At 42.8% G+C, this 21,174-nt stretch overlaps 1 protein-coding gene across 2 annotated transcripts in view; it reads right to left on the bottom strand.

Annotated features, from left to right (window-relative positions):
• AHCYL1 (adenosylhomocysteinase like 1) overlaps positions 1 to 19,845 on the bottom strand; it is a 39,116-nt gene extending 19,271 nt beyond the window's left edge. The window contains exon 1 of one of the 2 annotated variants that reach the window (XM_047723744.1): positions 19,452 to 19,844. In XM_047723744.1, coding sequence (XP_047579700.1) covers positions 19,452 to 19,571 — 120 coding nt within the window. In that variant the 5' untranslated portion in view covers positions 19,572 to 19,844. Of the gene's footprint in view, positions 1 to 19,451 lie in introns of both variants that reach the window. The other variant, XM_047723745.1, reaches the window with a different exon arrangement.
• Positions 19,846 to 21,174: the final 1,329 nt, after the last annotated feature.

The following is a 21,174-nucleotide window of genomic DNA, read 5'->3' on the forward strand; positions in this document are numbered from 1 at the left end:
TAATTTATCTCAAGGGACTCAATCTCAGGCCACTGAGTTGAATCCACAGCCTCCTTCAGTCACTTCTTCCACTCCCTAGTGCAGAAACCAGTCTTCTGAGACTCAGCAGGTTTTGGCTGCTCCCTGTCCTCCTTCCCTGTCTCAAGTTTCTTAAGTTCTCAGTTTCCCCAGATGGGGCCTGAGGTGGGGGGGGGCGGGGGAGGGTGACAGCAAGCTGACTAATCACAGCACATATCTCCCTCCACCACTCCACCCATCTCTGTCTCAAGGGTAACAGGATATAATATGCACACGCACACGCACGTGTACACACACACACACACTGCCAGAACACACTTCTAGAAGAAACAGTCTTTTCAAAAATGGGACTTAACTTGATCTTTCATCAATGCTGGTGGGAGGAAGGGGTGAGGCAACACCAGGGCTCACACTGCCTAGTCACTTAACTAGTGAGGAAGGAACATAAAGCTTGAAAACCTCTGCCAAAGATCAGTCTTATCCTTATCAGCTACTCCCCCACCCCCCCACCCTTCTTATGAGACAATGTACCTCACAGATTTCTATTAGCTCCTATGTTGTATCCTCCTCGTATAACGAGGAGGATACAACATATGCATTTTTAATATATACATTAAGTATAAATATAAATTGTGTGTGTGTGTATATATTTTTATTTCTATTTTATTTTTTTGTACAGGTGACTGAAGAAATCTAGATTCTTGGAACATATCCATGACTTCAGTGATACATAAAAGTTCCCTTTCAACTCACTCTCCACCCCCACTGTCCCATTTTTCCCAACTTTATTCTCATTTTCTACATGTAAACACTTTAAAAGAATAGTATAATAAACACCTGTATACCCTCTCTCTACACTGAATCCTCCCATTTCCACAAGTTTCTACCTCTGTATATATACACACACATACATATGCATCCTTTCAAGTGATCCTGCCAAAAAAGATTGCAAACATGAAAACTCACCAATCAATTCTTCAGAATGAATCTTCTAAGAATAAGGATATTCTCTTACAGAACCACAGTAACATTCTCATACTTTTAAGAATATTAATAAGCCTATCTCATCCAGGCTGTGGTCAAACTTCTCCAATTATCTCAAGAATACCTTTCATAAAGATACAGTATGTGCACAAGGGACTACTACATGGTCATAACAAAGAACGACACCTTGCCATCTGCAGCAACCACAGGGTTATTATGCTAAGTGAAAGAAGTCAGAGAAAGACAAACACCATACAATTTCACTCGTATGTGGAATTTTAAAAAGCAAACAAACAAAAAGACGGGCACCTGGGTGGCTCAGTGGGTTAAAGCCTCTGCCTTCCGCTCAGGTCATGATCCCAGGGTCCTGGGATTGAGCCCCACATCGGGCTCTCTGCTCGGCAGGGAGCCTGCTTCCTCCTCTCTGCCTGCTTCTCTGCCTACTTGTGATCTCCGTCTCTCAAATAAATAAATAAAATCTTAAAAAAAAAAAAGACAAACAAAAAAACACACTCTTAAGTACAGAGAACAAACTGGTGGTGGACAAGAGAAGTGGATGGGAGGAGAACAGGGAAATAAAGAAGATGAAGACTTCTCTTGATGAGCACTGAGTAATATATAGAACTGTTGTATCACTGTACACCTGAAATTAATATAACAGTGTTATTCACAGCTGAGCAATTAAAGAAAAAGAATCTTTCATAGTTATAGACTCAAATGCCTCCCCAACTCTTCCAACCCAGGATGGAATCAAGGTTCACTAAATGCATTTGGCTGTTAGGTTCCTTTAGTATCTGGTAATCTAGAACAGCTCTCCTGCTTTTATTTTATTCCCCTCTGTGGTATTTTTTCCTGGAAGAGTACAGGCCAGTTGCCTTATGGAATCTCCCATATTCTGAATTTTTCAGATTAGTTCTTTCCTGTAAATTGGAAGTTCAGTTTTGAGGTTTGACTTAGAAGAGATTAAAATTTTGGCAAGAATATTTCATAGCTAACATTGTATACTTTGCATCGTATCAGGCAACACATAACATCAGGTTGTGCCATGATCAGTGACACCAAGCTGAACCCTAGGTTAAAGTGAGACCATCAGTCTCTGAAAGGTATATTTTCTCCTTTGCAAGTAAAGGTTAAATTGTGGGGTGTTATTTTTCAGCCTGTGAATATCCTGTTCCCTAGTGACTTTACCATCTGTTCATAATCCTTGCCTGAACCAATTATATTGGGGGGGGGTGGTTACAGAATCATGGTTTTTTCCCTATCATTCTTTGCACATACATTAGCTGGCATTACTTTTGCAAAGAAAAGTTTTTCTTCTTCTTTTTACTTTTTTCTTTACTTGTCATTCATATTTTTATTTATTCAATCTGTTACACTAAATTATACAATGAGTACACTCAATGCTCCAGCTGTCCCAAACTGGGCCAGTGGGAGTCTCCTTCAAGCTGACTCTTCTGTTTAAGCGCTTCCTTCCTTTCTGGCATAAGATACACCAGATTCACCTTGTTCTTTCTCTGCTTCAGACCCGGAATCAGCCATTTCTCCAAGAAGCCCATATTTCTTTCAGTGGGGAATGTTATATAGAAAGTAGTTTCTGAGTATATAAATTGAGCTAGTTGTTATTAGAGGTGTCAGTGCTAGTAAGTTCTTTTATGGGACAGAGAAATCTTTTTGTTTACTCATGAGTTTATATTGATATTTCCATTTCAAATTTAACATTGCCTTTTTAAAACTTTTAATTTTCCTATTTGTATTTCTTTCCTCTTATGATGACAATCTTGGTCTCTAATAGCAATGATACACTTACTTGTTTTATTCTGTAATACATCTAAAACAATTTCAAAATTTTAAGAGTAATATTACTAACAACATGCTACATAGTAAAGTATCAATATTTCACTGAAGTTCTTTTTGTCTTTAGAAAATACCTCAAAGGATGTATAGTTCAAGTATGGTTTTCTAGGTGATTATATAATCAATTTGATATGCAGTTAGATTCATTTGTTTCTATTAACAAGCAATTATAAGGTTTCCTTTTTTCTCTTTAATTTTTTGACATTTTATGAAACACACATCTCAAAGTTCTAAAGGTATAGTCAGAGATGTCTCTCTGCCATTTCCAACTCCACCCTCCTCCCCATCACCATTTTCATTGGTTTCTGGTTTATGTTCATTTCTGGAGATAGAAAAAAAGTATATATTTATACTCTTATTTTCCTTTTCTTACCCAAAAGGCAGAACACTAAAATATTCTGCACCTTGGTTTTTTTCTTTTTTCCACTTAGGAAATCACTTTGAATTGGTTCAGAGTTTAAGAATCAGTAATTCGTCATCGTCTTTTTTTAATTAAGTTTTAAAAAAATTTTTTTTTATTTGACAGACAGAGATCACAAGTAGGCAGAGAGGCAGGCAGAGAGAGAGGAGGAAGCAGGCTCCCCACTGAGCAGAGAGCCCGATGTGGGGCTCGATCCTAGGACCCTGGGATCATGACCTGAGCCGAAGGCAGAGGCTTTAACCTACTGAGCCACCCAGGTGCCCCAAGAATCAGTAATTCTTAAATGCTGGGAAGGACTGCAGGTTACTACTATTCACCTTATATGTTTGTAATAAAAAGTCATTAACCTAAAGTCAACTTGACTTTAAATAGAGCTCAAAGAAATTAAACCGGCAAACCTCACTGCAAGGCATGCTGGGGTATTCTTTAAGATGAAAATTTGTTAAATGTTTATAAATAGGTAAAGCTGTACACGTTAAATGAATTTTTTTTTAAAGATTTTTATTTATTTGTCAGAGAGAGAGGAGAGCGAGCGAGCACAGGCAGACAGAATGGCAGGCAGAGGCAGAGGGAGAAGCAGGCTCCCCGCCAAGCAAGGAGCCCGATGTGGGACTCGATCCCAGGACGCCGGGATCATGACCCGAGCCGAAGGCAGCTGCTTAACCAACTGAGCCACCCAGGCGTCCCTAAATGAATTTTTATGCAAAGAAAAGTTAATAGCGAATGCAAGCAATCCATCAATGGACAGATCTAGAAGGAAGATGGAGTTTCTGACATTTTGGAAGGTGGCCACACAGACTGAGTAAATGCCATCTGTATAATTTCTTAGCCTGCCAAGAAGGAACAAGATTGGAGATGTATAAAAACAATCCTTCCTTCCTTGATCTGGAAGTTTAGCTTACATGAGAGTGAAAGCCAACTACATCTTGCAAATTCAAAGCCTCTACACATACTTGTTTGAGTGAATGAGTCCCACCTGTAAGTCAGAGCAACTTTGGGGAAAGCTATATCCATTCAGAGGTGCAAGACATGCAAATCCTTGCCAAACAGTTTACGGCAGAAGAACTAGAAGCAGTTCCATAAAAGCAGTAGCTGAGTTTACCTAGATATGCTTTCTAAACTCTAGACTAACACCCAGCCAAGGTTAATAAGACAGAATCCCTATCAGTTTTTTTAGTTACCATCCACTGCTTCCCATAAAGTATAGGCTCAAGGGAGTAAAAAGTCATCAAAACTCAACATTAAATAAAGATATTAAAGACCTAATACTGAACAGTGACTATGTAGTAACAGGTATTGTATCCAAATGTGGGTGGGTCAACAGGACCTTTCAGAATCCACTCAGCAGACACATAGTTTCAATTTCAAAAAACAAGGTAAAACCACTTTTTAAAGACTCAGCTGCAGGTGGCTTTAGTTTCCACAGCTGTTAACAAAACACAAAATATTAAACTTCTAGGAGACTAGGGACACAAGGACAAGAATCTGACCATCGGTCACATCAAAAACAACTATGTTTTTCATCCTAGAGAGATAATGTTTGCCATCTCTTCCTGGCTTTCTAACTTGAGATGTGTATGTTCATTTTTAGATAAAAGTTTCAGGATGAAATCATGACCTCAGATAAACCTGTAAGAAAGAAAATGGTGAAAAGAATTGTTGGCTGTAATGTCTCTGGGGCTTTTAAAAATAAGAACTACCCAGATACCTGGGTAGCTCAGTCGGTTAACTGTCTGACTAGATTTTGGCTCAGGTCATGACCTCAGGGTCTTGAGATCGGACCCTACATTGGCTCTTTGCTGGCTGTGGAGGCTGCTTAAGATTCTCTTGCTCTCCCCCTCCTTTCCCCGCCACTGGATGCACCCGCTCAGTCTCTCTCTCTCAAAACAAAGAAACAAAAAACAAAAATCAAACAAAAATCAAACAAAAAACTCCAAACAGGGGCGCCTGGGTGGCTCAGTGGGTTAAGGCCTCTGCCTTCGGCTCAGGTCATGATCCCAGGGTCCTGGTATCGAGCCCCGTGTCGGGCTCTCTGCTTGGTAGGGAGCCTGCCTCCCCCTCCCTCTCTCTCTGCCTGCATCTCTGCCTGCTTGTGATCTCTGTCAGATTAATAAATAAAATCTAAAACAAACAAACAAAAAACCCCAAACACACACCAAAAAACCCCAAAACAAAACACCTATTTGCTCCTGAGTGAATACAGGATAATCCCCTCACTCTATTTCCCAGACCAGAATACAAAAGTGGAGTTTTCCTGACCCCTGACTTTAACGGTCATTTTCTAATGAGTAAAGTGGATAGACGCACAAGGATAAAGATCTCTTGCTCTAGGTTGTATTGCAAACTAAAAGTCAAAATCAAATCTGGTATAGGAGGAGTTACTCAGCACGTTTTATCAATAAATAACAATGCCAGAACATCACTGATCTCAGTATTTTTCAAACCATTTGTTTAAATGTAGGCATACAAAGAACAAGTAAAACCATCTGTGAGCATCACATCAGGACTTTTACTTACGGCTGATCATAAATTTGAAATCCATATTTAAACCAGTATTGTAAAAACAAAGGTCCTATGAATGCCTGTATTTTTTTAAAAAATTATTTTATTTATTTGCAGAGAGAGAGAAGACAGAAAGCACGAGCAGGGAGAGTGGCAGGTTCCCTGCTGAGAAAGGAGCCCGATGTGATACTCTAGCCCGATGTGATACTCCCAGGACCCTAGGATCATGACCTGAGCCAAAGGCAGACGCTTAACCAACTAAGCCACCCTGGCATCCCCTGAATGCCTAGATTTCTATGACGTTCTAGTTTAAGCACTCTGCTTCAACATCAGTGGCCCACAGATATGACTTCTTTATAGAGGATTCCTTACAGAGGATCTGTATTTTCAAAATATTTTAGAATCTTTGAGTGCAGGATTTACTCTTCACAGATGAAAAAAAAAAAAAAAAAAAAGAACAGGGGTGGGGATTAAGTGACTTGCTGAAGGCAAATTTGCTAACAATGCTGAGATTTAAAAAAAAAAAAAAAAAAAAAAGCAAAAAGCAAGGGAGAAAGAAAATCCCTACAGGTCCAGTACTATTATCCTTCTTTTGGAATAGGCTGGAGGATACAGCAGCTTTCCCCTGTATTTTCAAGAAGTCAGTTACAGAATAGTCTACTATTGCATGGAAGCTCTCTGAGCTTCCAGATGAACACTTGTGAATCTAGGGATGGAAAAAAAATTCTTTCTGTTCCAAAATCTACATTGATTTTGGGAGAAATACAAAGATGCAAAGAAATATATTAAAGTTGCCAACGAATTGCCTTGAGGGGTATGGTTCCTTGGGCTGGAAAGGGTGAGGAGAGAGTAAGAGCCCAAACATTGTGGAAACAAAAAGCTCTGTGCTGGCATGTATGTCCACTGTCTTCTGGTGGCAGAATGGGGAGGAGAATGCACAAGCAATCTAATCCTGACCACTAGGATGAAAGAAATGACTCCAAAATGTCTTGTAGGCATCAAGAGCAATGTAGAAATTCCATCTGTGTTTATTACACAAGGAGATTTTCAAATTTGGTATGGTCAAAACCAACCAATGATTTTTTTTTTTTTCATCATCCGGGAAACCTGCTATTTTCAAAAGAAATGACCATACTTTAGGGGCTCCAGGGTGGCCCAGTGCATTAAGCCTCTGCCTTCAGCTCAGGTCTTGATCTCAGGGTCCTGGGATCGAGCCCCACATCGGGCTCTCTGCTCTGCAGGGTGCCTGCTTCTCCCTCTCTGCCTGCTGCTCTGCCTACTTGTGATCTGTCTCTCTCTGTCAAATAAATAAATAAACTCTTAAAAAAAAAAAAGGCCATACTTTAAAACATGCAACAGAGAATACATTTTAAACGTGTTTTTTAAGGCAACTTATTTATGTTGTGTACAATGGGAACGTGGGCATTTTCCCTCTCACACACAGCCCAATTAGAGTGTATGTCCTTAAACTGAGAACTCCACCAGGCCCCTTTCTCACCTGTGGTGTGGTATTCAAACTATTTACTCCAAGTCACCTTGCATCTACTAACGTGTCTGAAAGATCTGGCAAAGTCAGATTTTTCCAATACAAAACAAGTTCTCTGACTTTACAACAACTAAAAAATAATTCTTATATGGTTATTAATTTTATTGAAGTAGTCTGGATTTAAGCAATATGATTACTGAATTTTTATTTCATATCTATGGTAGGTATTTAAACTACTCATTTAATGAATGAAGAAAACATTCTGGCTATATGGTTTTTAGGATAATTTTTCCAAAAACTGAGTAGCAGGTTTTAACTATATAGCTTACATGCTGAACAGAACCTTAAACAGTCCCAGGAAGTGAGGTCTGAAATTCCTCTGATCATTCAAAGGGCTTCTTTAAAAATAGAAAATAAGTTGGTGGTGTGATTCTATTCCCCTAGATTAGGGAGCTTTGGTTTTTAATGGATCATTGAGCAAACATCGAGACATCCATATACTAACAGCAGGTTGGAAGGTTTCATAGCAGAACAGCTTTTCCATATGCTGGACAAATTGGAGCAGTTACAACTGAATCATCTAGAGCCTCCAGTCTCCTTTGGTGGGGGACTGTGGGATCTGTTCTTTAATGGGCTCTGAATGTATAGCAGTTTGGCTTAGAAGGCCTTGAATACAGCACTTTTCCAACAATCCCTCAGTGTGGGTCTGGAAAGTTCCCCGTAGATCTCTGGAAAGAGAAACAAGCATTCCCTGTAAAGATCACCCTTCAAGAGGTCTTGATCTGTAGTTATGCTAATGATCAGATCCCAGGGAGGTAAAGGTAGAACTGGCACAGGGCTCTGGGTGCTCACTGTGCTCCAACCTCTATTTTGGCTGTGTCCTTTCTACATAATTCTTTTCCCAGTGTCCCAAATGAAATTTCATTCATACTTCTGCAGTATATGTTATACATGGTACTAACTCTAAGGCAGGGTTTAGCCATTCATTCAAGTCAAACACCAAGTCTTCCAAGGATAGAGACATATTAATATTGGTATACATAAAGCAAAGCTTCGTCTGCCCTCCCCTTTTTATCCTGAGTTCTGTTTGGTAATAAAGGAATAGTGGCAGACTCTTATGGAGTAAAAAAGAATCTTCTTTTTCCTTTTGGGTCTCAAATCCACTCCCTTTGGCTTAAGGCTACCTGGCTTGCCAGCTCAACCACCTTTCTGAGTTCCACCCTACCTTGTTTCCTCTCATCTCTCTCCAGTCTTCTTACTCCTTGGCTATTTCCTCAGCCCCTCATCAATCAGGTCCTTCTGTGAGGCTGTATGCTGAAGCCAGAATTTTGCTAAAACGCCCTCTCATGATCTTTATAATTTTACTACACTCTTAGTCTAGGAATTGATAATATAAATTATCATGTTAAGAAAATTCTCATCTTCTGAGCCAACTTTTAATCCACTGAGTCCAAGAAGCTCAGTCAACCAGAAATCAAGAGGTGGGAATGGGAACAGTGTCAAAATCATTCAAAGAGCGCAGACTCAAGAAATGCTATTGGTGTAGCGGAGGCTTAGAAATTCCTTGCACTTGCTTTTTTAGAGGCGCCCTCAAGTTCTTTGCAAATGGCCTTGGCTATGCAGAAGAAGAAACTACAACCCAATGTGGTTAGGAGAAAACAATCCCAAATATCCAACTCATGGCCTGGCCTGATCCTAACCACCAGGTTCTTAATTCTAGACAAGCGTTCTAGGTTTTTAGCCTGGGTTTATGGATGGGCGCCAGGCTGCCAACTCTCCTTATATGTGAGTTGTCATATTTATACACATAATATTTACATTAAAATGTGTGTTTATTTTTCTGGAAGATAAACACAGTTCTGATAGGGCTCCAAACCCCAGATGGTTAAGAACCACTACACTTGACTTATGTGACCCGAATAATAACCTCTCAAGAATGTAAACTCCAGAGGATATGTATCTTTGTCTTGTTCACTGTTGAATCCCAAGTGCCCAGCACAGGTCCTCAGATATAACAGTAGATGCTCAACCCTGAGCTGATAGAGCTGAATGATTTCTGGTCACAGTCTACGCTGAATATTTTGGAAAAGAAGAGTAACAACCCTAGGCTATTTTCAGGGCCTCTCACATGGGGCACAAGATTTTTCCTCAGGGCCAAAGTCATTTAAGGTAGGTGGGAGCTACATTACCATCCCAGTATCAGATTTCATAACAATTTTGGCCAGTCTTGCTAGATAATATAAAAGACTGGTTCTAAATATGGGATCTTTCAAGTTTAAGTGGTTTCAAAAAGCACATACTATCCTATTCTCCACTTGCCCCTATCCCTCAGCTCTTACCTATTCTGATTAAGGAGATCTAGGTTAGGGCCCTGAAATGAATGTTTTGAAAAGCTCCCTAGGTGACTGATTTCTTCTGTTCCTTCCACTCCACGAGAAGTACTCATTGAAGACAATCTAAGCAGGAATCCGAAAAAGCAAACCCAAGCACAGTGAGTTCACCAGGCTCTTAAAGCAACTGAAGGCACAGAGGGAACAACCGGGTTAGACCCATCTCGTTCAGAGATAAAACAAATATGGCAAAGGAAGAAGAAAATCTGCCTCTTTAATACCAACTCCATCTGTCAGGTACAGCCAATCCATTAAACAGATCTACAGGGTTTAGGAGGACATGACAAAGAGCTTGTCGTAGGAAGAGAGACTGTATTTTTACAATGGCTTGGTCCAAAATCAGTAAGAATTGGCAAGGTGCTCTCATTCCAAACATGCCCAGTGTTTAGCTAATCCCCTCCCCGTGGAGTCAAAAAAGAATGTGCAGAATTCTGAACCCTCTATTCCTCAAATAGGAGGGGTCCCTTCTTCTGAATGCAAGGGTTGAAACCAATCTCATCAACTCTCCACTCCTAATTACAAACTAGGTAGACGAAGGAGATGCCTCCCAACGTGGGTGCTTTCCATCCAGCCTTTATGATTTGTAAATATCCTTTACCCCATCTCACAGAAGTCATGCCTCAGCCAACCTCAATTTATTTTCAACCGGCAAGTAAGAGCAGAAACCACCCCCAGAGTAATGTTTTCCTCAGGGAAATCCTGGGGAAGGGTGCAATAAGGTCAGTGCCTCCAGCATGCGTTTTCCCTGGACTTACAATACAGCTTATTACATTTAGAACATCATGTTCCCAACCAGCTTGGTCTCTTTTCTGTTATAAATCTGAAGTAAACAGATTCTACAGCAGCTTCAAGTCTGTTACCAAGGCCACTGTATTGATCAGTATAATTAACATTCACAATTCATCTAGTCCAGCATGACAAGCCAGCTGGGCTACTCTCCATAAGAACTGAACACTGGGAATCTTCATGTCTTGCGTGCTAAGAAGTCTGGTGGTCTGAAGCTGGGCCCTAAAAACTTGTAGGAGACTACCTGGCCACTCATAGGAAACTGAATTAGTTACCAGAACAATCAAACACATCTGTCTTCTTTACGAAGCGCCTATTTCTACCTCCAAAACTACAAAATTCTGAAGGTCTCCCTTTCCCCTGAATCCTGCTTACATCACATACTTAGGGAAACAAAACACACAAAATCCTCAATGCCAACTAGAGCCTGATTCCTGGTTAGGACAAGCACTGGCCCAGTTCCCGGAAGACTGTAACTCTGAAGAAGGTGTCTTTCAAAGACAAGGGCATATAAAGCTTTTGAACATGGAGCTCAGCCATTGGTTCAGAAAAGGCAGCTAGGGTTGCAGAAGGAGAAGAATCAGAAGTTTGCCCACTGTTGTTTATTACTTTTAGGACTCCAACACAAACTCCAAAATGAAACTGTTCAACTCACTGCTGGCCCTCAAATCCCAAATATCCTAAGAGTAAGCCTCTGTTCCTTAAATCAAGAGCATGTGTAAACCAGAACACCACTTTCAACTTAGGGCAGTGTCCCTAATGCTAAGGGTTTAAAGCTTGGTGGGACATCAAATTACCTTCTCATTACATGTAAGGATATCCCTAAGCTTCTAGCCTACTGCCCTGTGGTTTAAAACTTGGTGGGACATCAAATTACCTTTCCATTACATGTAAGGATATCCCTAAGCTTCTAGCTTACTGCCCTCTGGTTCTTGGCTACTCGGCTAAGAAGCTGGAGGCTTTGTATCTCAACAGCCTCCTCCCTTACCTCCTATTTCAGGCATTATAAAGAGATCTACTAAGCTGTTGGAAATTCTTATCAATTTCTCACCTGCAGTTTTTGGTATTTCCATTATCAACCACATGAGAGGGATCGAGTTAAAAAAACAACCTTTTGCCAACTGAAAGGGACAGGGAGCCAAAGCAACCAAGTGAGTCCAACTCACTTTCTCCCAGTGATAATCATCTCACAATATTTTCCTCCATAAACAAGTACTGACAGTACTCCTATGCCAGGCACTGCTATACGTAAATGTGAGATACGGTCCTTGCCCTCAGTATGCCTGGGTTACAGAAACCAAATGAAAATTCAGATTCAGGTATTAAGTCAGTCCTGAAAATAGTTTTGAGAAATACTACACTGAAATCAAACCTATTTTTGAGAGATACAGAGGAACAAGTTATTTTGTTTAGTTTTGATAGTGTAGCACGTGAGTTCCCTAAACACTCCTGAGAATCAGCTCCGAAGCTTTGGAGGCACCACGCTTCACATGAAGGGTAAAGGGTATGAGACGGTGTAAGAACCCCTGGAAGTTGCTGAAATGCTGGTTTCAGTATGCCTAAGTTCCTGAGTTGAACCCTCAAGGCACTGATAATGAGTCTCTTGGGAAGCTGAAGAGCATCCCAAAGAGGGGGCCGCCAAAGAACACCAACAACCTCAGCTTTGTTTCAAGGACGAACTGCGAGCTGGAAACAATCTCAGCAGTTTCTGCATCTGTAAAGAAAGGAGACACTACAGCTGAAAGACCTCCGCTTCTAAATCAGGGTTTTTAACCCAGGATCCACGAATGCATTTCAGGAAGTATTGCAAGTCCTCTGAAACTTAGCAAGTTTTTGTGTTCCTGAATTTTCCCAAAGAACTGTAATTTTCATAAGATTCTTAAAGGGATCTAGGACTCAAAAGATTAAGAACCATTGTTCTAGAGTTTCTAATCCAGTGACTATCTCAGGAGCATCCCTCAAACTGGCAAAAGGGAAACCTATTTCAGTTCTCTGGCTTCCACAGACTCACCTACTTATAGACCTCTCTCCTAAAAGGAGAAACAGAGATGAGGGTGTGCACTTTGAAAATTCAAGGCGAAGAGCTCTTTTCTACATCTCCAAAATAAAGCTAACCATCCTGAGAGCCCAAATAAATCTTTCTTATGACCTTTGAGGAGGGAGGTGGCTGAAACGGGCAGAGCAGAACCATGGTCCTACTTACTTTTCTAATAGGTCCCGTTTTTGGTTTCAGGATCCTAAGATCATGATGAACACAAGCCATAGCCCCAAAACTCTGACTTGAGGTCAAGCCAGTCCTGGGGGAAAGGAATAAAGTAATTCCCATTATGTCCATGGAAACCTATGCCCCTAAGGTTCACCTTAATTAATAAGTACCACAAGAGCTGGAAACATTTACAAACAAAACAAGACAAAACCAAACCCAGAACTTCCAAAATCCTGACATTACTCACACCACAGTGCAATGGACAGCTTCATTCATGAGATGGAAATGGTTACACTCATCTCCTCTGGGCCTTTAACCCCTCCCTCGCTCACTCACCAATTCCCCATCTAGCTCACACATTAGCATTTTCCTTGGCACCTGGAACACACAGCATGCTCAGCGGGATTCCACTGACGCCACTGTACACGCACACTCTTCAAGAAAGAAGAGAAAGATATACAAAAGGGCCTTTTCTAGTTGGGCAGTTTTTCAGATTGTAGAGAGCTAAGCCTGAGGCAGGTCCAAGATGAACAGCATGGAACAGTGGGCAGTCCCAAGCCCTCCTGTTCAAGCCTCGTTCCACCACACGACTGAGTACCGGGTGTCCACTTTAGCAGTAAACTGGTTTGGGCTGGTGAAGGAGAACATTTTCAGCCCATTAAGCTCTACAGGTAAAGTACAGAGGCATGTCAGCTGAGGTACTGGGACTTCTGTGGTAAGAAAGCAGGAGCATGCTGGGCCAGTCCTACATTTGTGTTTCTTCAAAGTCTTTTCTTCCTCTCGACCAAAGGATTCCAAATACTACCTCTTACCAGTGGTTCATTATGCTTTTTCACTTTGTGGCCCGTTTGAGTAGTAAATGATTAAGCCCCATTGTATATTGCTAAGTAGCACCAATCATTATACTCATTCTGAGATTAAGGCACCCGACTAAATCCTTTGGAAAAACTGAACAGAGATAGGAAAAAAATGAGACCAGTCTCAGTGTCAACAAAAGCACAGGTGTTCCACCCTAGTTCTGTAATTGCTTCAGAGCAAAGGCCACACACTTCTGCAGGAGAAAATCAGTTAAATGTAATTAGAAGCAGGCAGTTTAGAGCAAAGAGAAAGAGTACCTGAGGGAGGGACTTGGAATACACAGGGATGGGATCTGATGGTGATTATATAAAAAGATAAAATCACACCTCCAAAGGGTCTTTGGAATTGTTTTATGTAATTCAGGGATTCTAGTTTGGGAAGACTCCCAGATGATTGCAGTTTGAGAAAATAAACTCGTGGACTCAGCTAGCCCACTGTCTGAAAGGCACCCACCTTCTACAGGTGCACTATGTGATGTGAAGGGTGGGGGAAGAGGGGTCAGGTAGAGCATGTCCCATTTCTCTCACAAACTCTAGGTTCTCCCGTTGTCTGCGCACCTCTGAGAAGTCCACTATTTTAGTGTTCAATAGATTTAAGTCCTACATAAAATAATATTTTTCTCGCGGAAAAAAATTTTTCCTGTTGAAAAGACATTCCAACAGAAACATCTTTGTTTTGGCTCTTTAAGACCATTTCAAAATTCCATATAAACCAGGGTACTTTTCAAAGTTTACAGAGGCAGTCACTGAACAGCATGGTGGGAAGACAGGTCTAAACCAGAACTGCACCAGGCAAAGGAAAAATATGGTCACTCTAGTTATAAAGGAACAAAAGCGCTAAGTAAATTTACTAAATGCTAATCCCCTCAGCAATCCTGTAGTACTATCATTATTCCTCATTTTACAGACAAGAAAATGGAGGCTCCACAGGTTAAGTCACTTGCCCAAAGTCACATGGTTTTTGGATGCTAGGGACTGAAGGTAAACCCGACTCCAAAAATCAAGTGCTTAATGTACATTGTACTTCTCAGTTTTAGGAACAAAAAGGGGAAGTTAAAGAGATCTTATGTAACAGCTAAGCAAGAGTGGGAGAGCAAGAGAACTACCTGAATGAGTCAAAGGGAAATATGGAATTGTAAGAGAAAAGGTGACCATACTTTTATGTGAAGTTTTAACTGCTTATCATATTCAAGATGCTGACATTGTTTACTGACAAGGGTAGGAAAGACAATTTGTGGTAAGATCTTGTTTACAAATCATAACTACTTGAGGTGGCAGAGTAAATTTATGAAGAATCACAGGCAACGAGAAATCTACAAGATTCTATGTATCAAAATATCCTTCATAAATAACTTTACAAGAATATATAGGGAAACACACACTGGACCCAAATGATTACCCCCCCCAATAAAATAAAACTTATCACGACTGTAATCTTGCCAGCAAGGGATCTAGACAATGAACAGATTTCTGTTACAAGATAAAAGTCTAAAGGAACTTAGAACAAAGTAATTTGGAAACTAGTGTCTAACAACCAAATAAGAAAACGAGATAATCAGTATCTGGAGAAATCCAAACATGATCTTCTTACACGCTTGACTTCTGTCTGAAGACTGTCCCTAAAACAGCAGCTGTCCCGAAGAGAATCAAGAGATCCTAATAATGTAGAGAAGATAGGAAATATTCACATATCAAACCTCTTCCTGGTGAATCCCAAGAAGTATTGGTGCAAATTCAGTAATACTGCACCAAGAATAAGCCATAACATAGCCCTGATGAGAAGAGGAGCAACCTGCATTCCACCTGACAGGTTAACAGCTAAGTAGACTCACTAGGGCTCTACTTGCTCTCACTAGCTCACCCTTTTGATAAACTGAGGCTGCTATATGTGCCTTACTCAAAGAATATCCTACAAGCAAAAGTAGTAGTGTGTCTTCTCTTTTCCCCTACTGCTGGTGGTAAAAGTCTGTCTGCATAGATCTTAGGTTTAATGCCTAATGTATCACTCTGGAGAGTACCCCCCCTTAAATATTCGGAAGTACAGAGTGTCCCCCCAGTAAACGTTCAGAAGTGCAGAGAATAGCAAACGCTCTGACAGGCTTCCAGAGAAGTCTATCTTCGGAAGTTTCATCAAGCTGGAGATTTGGGTTTACTCTTAGAAAAAAATAAAATCAACTCGATACAATGTCTATATCCAAAGCCCAAGGACAGCTCTCACTCCTGCAATACAAAGAAGCAAAAAGAGGGATAAACACCCAGTGATTATGGGGAACTAGCAGGTTTATTTGGGTCTACTGATAACTGCCAAAATTAAACAAGGATCCTCTTTAGCTGTGGCACAATGTACACTACCCTTACAACTAAGGAGCCCCTTTTCAGGGCGCCAGGGTGGTTCAGTGGGTTGGGGCCTCTGCCTTCAGCTGGGGTCATGGTCCCAGGGTCCTGGCATGGAGCCCCTTGTCCGGCTCTGTGCCTGGCAGGGGGGCCTGCTTCCCTTCCTCTCTCTCTGCCTGCTTCTCTGCCTGCTTGTGATCTCTGTCAAATAAATAAAATATTTAAAAAAAAAAAAAGGAACCCCTTTTTCCACCCCAATTTTCCTGGCAATACAATCTGAAATCAACAGTAATGGTAATGAACAAGTCTTACCATGTGACTCATACTACAGCTGTTAATACTGTCCCATGAAAATCTCCTTTAGAACTCTGGGTCGGCCAAAGCTGTCTTCCCAGGTAAATGGTACATGTATTACCTCCCACATCTGCTAATGCAATTCCCTTTATCATCTGACTCCTAGGAGGGAAGAGTTGCATGTGATGATCAGCCTCATCAATTGTCTTAGTCCTCAGGGTTAATATTTTTTCCCTTCCTTCTACAATTTTGACTTTTTCTTTTTTTAAAGATATATTTATTTATTTGAGACAGGGAGTGAGCACATGGGTGGAGGGGAGAGGGAGAAGCAGGCTCCCCACTGAGCAGAGAGCCGGATACAGGACTTGATCACAGGACCCTGAGACTACCACCTGAGCCAAGGGCAGAAGCTTAACCAACTGAACTACCCAGGCACCCCTAGTTTTGACTTTCTATATATTGTATGTGTCTTGTGTGACAAGCCATCTCAAATGCTCACTAAAAAGGGGGATAGTAAGTATACCAATAGACTTCCTTAAAACCACTTTTGCAATCTTATCTCCTAACATGCACATATCTCTACCTGTTCCAAATGAAAAGCACTCATTTGGTAGATGAGGAAACTGACATACAGAACCTCACTTGCTTAAGGTAGCACCCATTTAGTTGACTTCCTGACACCTAGATCAAACCTTGAATCAAACCAACAAGTCCTATTAACTTCACAGTATTGTGGTAGACCCTGGGGCATACAAAACTAAGTTATAATTACAGGTGAAGAATCTCAATCTTTGCTTTTAAATGATGGACATCTACTCTGCCCGCAAAGTGAACAAAATTTCACCAGTTACACTGGAATCTGATCTAAGGACCATCAAGGTCACCCTAAAGTGACCTATAGCCTGACTGGCACCTCACTTCCTGAGGGGCCCTGGGGCTTGGAATGATCTAAGGATTAGTCTACAGCCACACTGGAATCCTCACAGGGTAAGGCCGGCACCATCTGAAGAGGTCTTTTTCTTATATCACTCAGAACACACCACACTGCATTTTTTCTCTTTTCTCAAGCTTTCTCACATTATCCACACATGGCAGAGGTACAAAAGTTACTTGTCATAATGTCCAATTCAGTTGTTCTGAAAAAACGGATCACCTAGAACTTGCTGTGTGACCTTGACCAGTCCTCAGTCAACTCATTAACTAAATAAATGCCTTTTATCATCACTAGAGGAAGGGTAATTAGTCATCATAAATCACTTTAATACAAAGTGCTGTGTAAATGCTAAACAACAAACCTCAGGCAGAACAGGATTAATAAGAAACACGGGGGTACATTTACCAACAAATGGAAACTTATAATAGGGTCTTCCCACATTCCTGGCAGAGACTGCTCATTTCAGCTAATGCAATGAGTCTTTAAAATCATTAGCATTTGGCTTGACAATAGTACACATGAACAATATTTCTCCTGGGAAAAAAAGAGGAAAAGGAATATTTATTCTTGGTAGAGGGTCCTACAGACTTCTCAATTACTAGTTAGCTAGGTGGGCAATTAATATTTGAATACCTACTACATGCTAGGTATAGAGCTATGTGCAATACATACACTGGTGAACAAGAGTCCCTGCCTTTATGTAGTTTACAATCTACAATACAAACTTTGCCTTACTAGTAAGTAGCACTTGCAAGAATACGGTCTTATTAAAATTAAGGCACGTAAGAATAAAGACGCTTAATACCTGAAGCTATTAGACAAAAGAGGGTAGGCTAATGGGGAGAGAAGAGTTCAGGGAATTAGGGTACCAGGGCCTTCCCCTAACTCATGGTAGGTATTACCCTTAAGCATTCTTAGAAAGGCCGTGACTGTGATTCCAAATAGTGCAGATTACAGTTACTGCCCCAACAAAGCAGTCAACTGAACTGAAAGCGCTAAAAATAAGTTAATCAGACTCCACAGAATCAAAAGATCTTCTACTACCTTTTAAAGGCATTCTACTGGTACATTTCTCAATTTTGTGGGAAAAGAGAGCTACAGCACACAATGGCGACCTGTCTTTTCAATCCTGCATTTGATTTCTGGAGTGGTAGATTAATCTACTTTAAAAACAAAGTCATCCCTCCCACTATGACAGCTTAACTAAATCAGGTGTAGAGCCTCAAGGACTGTAACTATTCCTGCAAACCTTGTACGCAGCTTACACAAGCACTGCATCCCATCAAACACTGCAGGCAGAGGCAGCCTTGAAACACTGTCTTTACAGGAGGGAAATATTTATCCAGCTTTCTCACTGGTTTCAGAAAGGTCACCTCTCTGCAAAGATTCTCCTGTCTACTGTTAACTGGGTACCAGGTATGTGGAAAGTCAAGATGTGGTTGACAGCAAATGCTCACAAAGCACTTGGGATCCCAATTCCACCGTTCAGAGAACTAGTTAGGCTAAAATCTCCAAAGGTTGCTATTTAATCTTTCACGACAAGAGAATTAGTAGGGTGTCCTTTGAGCTCATCCCGCAGCACAATAGACTAAACTTGTTCTGCCTCAGTTAAGCGCGGTAAAGAATGAGCAATCCTTCCCTACCACCCACCCCTCCAACCCACCCAAGCTCCTTTCTCAAGGGATGCCTAAGTGATCTATTCACATGACTACGATCAACCTGTATCCAAGACAGGTTCTGCTGTCACCAACCTCCAAACGTTAGTATCTTACATCTGTCGAAGCAACTGGACGACCGTAGAAGGTGAAAATCATACTTTCCTTTTCAATCTCATATTGCCCTCGCTGCTTTCACCTGTATAAAAGAGCTAGCTCCACGTATTTTTTCCTCTTGCCTCCAAGCTAGCACGCAATTGCTGGATAAACCAGCCACTACTCCCAAAGATTTGCCCAAAGCAGCTCTGCCAGATTTACCCAATCACCTGAGCGGTGATTTTCTGTACAGCGCCATCCCCTGGGGCTGGTCACAAGGGTCGACTGAGTTGGCTCAGCACGGCCCCCCCACCCCCCACCCCCGTCTTCGAAAGGCCCTTCATCCAGGAAAAGTCAGCCGCAAATTTAAGGCCCGGCCCTTTCGGACTTCAGAAAGATCCCGGAGGGCTAGGGCCGAGGGACAAAGGAAAGTGAGGTCAGGGGCGGCCTTTCCAGCTCGGGATAGGTCTGGGGTCACTCACCCGCCACCCCTCACACCACCTCTGTCGTCCCGGACTACCTCAAACCTGGCCCCTGAAGTCCAGAACTAGCCGGAGCCCGGGCCCTGGGCTCGCTCGCGCCCCTTCCGCGAGGCCCCATCCCAGGCCCCCGCCGCCACCCAGAGCCCCCGCACCTTCTTGGGCGCCTTGGTGACGGTGGCCATGAAGGAGTATTTCTCAGCGTCCTCAATCTCCTTGGCCTGCTTCAGCTCCTCCCCGACCCCGGGCAGCGGCATCGCGTCAGGCATCGACATCCCCCGGCCGGCCCGGCCCGCGGCTGACCCGCCGCCCCCGCCTCTTTCCCTCACCCGCGCCCGCCCGCCCGCGCGGCACCCTCAGACACGCGTGCGCCCACCCTCCCGCAGAGCCCGCGCGGAGCTGCGTCGGATGCTAAGGTGCTGTGGCCAGCGTCTCGTCCGCTCGGCAGTCTAAACCAGCCAGACAGGGACGGCGGCTACAGGAGCACCAAGAGCAGCAGCGCCGAGGTCCGACCGGCCCGCGCAGCCACCTCCGCCGCACGCAAACACGCACGCAAAGTAAGGGTAGAGGGCGGTGACGCCACGTCAAGTACTGGCAGCTTCGAGCGGGGCGGGGTCAGGGGAAGAGGCGGGGAGAAGCGGCGCCCTGCCGTGACGTCACCACGCTGGATCGGGCTGCAGAAGCCACGCCTTCTTCTTCCCGCCTCGCTGGTTCCCAGAGTGAGCTGGACACTTTCCGGCGCCAGGTGGCGGCATCAGCCCTGTGAGCGGCGCGTGGTTTCCTCAAGGACGCCTCGGCACTCTGCGTGGGGAAGAAGGGGTTTCTTTGGGCTGTGGAATTCCCCCGCCAAGGCCTCAGAGGGGCATAAGGGTGACGTTTGGAAGCAAAAACCGGAGTCCTACGCGACGCATTCTACAGCCAGTACCAGGAAATATGCGGGGACCCAGAAGATCCATTCACTGCCCCAGACCCTTTGGACCAGCAGCCCCTTCCCTTTCTGCTCACCCCATAAAGGTCAGCGGAACAGACTCACAGCACGCTGGTTTCTGTACAAGCTTTTGTGACCTCCACCACCGTCTCCTCTAGGTCTTGCTTGTTTAAAAGACCTTCAGGCCGCAGAGCTAATGTTATCTGGCCATTGGGATGGGTTAATGGGTAGGGAGTGCAGAGAAGGAGGGGGCATCGGGGGTGGTAGAGAGAAGTCCTCCCCTGTATGGGTTTCCTGCTCTCCCCCAAGCATAGACTCTGCAAGCTCCTGGTGGCCCCTGGGGCGTTCTCTTACTGGTCCCTACTATGTGCTCTAGGTTAAGGGCCTGGATAGTAGAGGTGTTTGTGATACATTTTATGTTTTCCAAGACAGTCCAGCTGCAGAGGCAAAGCCTATTTGGAACCTAATGCCAGCTGAGGTAGCATGTCCTTTGAGATTTAAAGGACACTGGCTGAGTGCCATGTCCTGTGGAAAGTCCAGTGCCCTTCCCGGGATTTCTGTGAATTACTGGGTCTGTGTGTGGGGTTGGGGGAATGACTTAGATTTTCATGGTTATCTCTGGCTCTAGATTTCTGCCTCATCTGAAGTTTTATTCACTGTTCTGGTGGTGGTGGTTGTTTCTTTAGTTCTGCTGTCAATTCAAATATGGAACACAGCTCCTTCTTTCAACCCCCATGCCTATTCCAAAACAATGGCAAAAATAATGCTGTAACATGTAGCAGAACTTTTAATGAAGGTTTGTGGGCCACAGGGGAGAGATTACATCACACAGCAAACAATTTAAAATCACATTTCTGAAATGTTCTGCAAAGTTATTTTGGCTATCTTGTCACCTGGGGTTTCTCATGGGCCACACCACCCCACAAAGTTCCCCTAGCCCAGTGCTGTCT

Source organism: Lutra lutra, chromosome 4, assembly GCF_902655055.1.
Source record: "Lutra lutra chromosome 4, mLutLut1.2, whole genome shotgun sequence".
Classification (NCBI taxonomy): domain Eukaryota; kingdom Metazoa; phylum Chordata; class Mammalia; order Carnivora; family Mustelidae; genus Lutra; species Lutra lutra.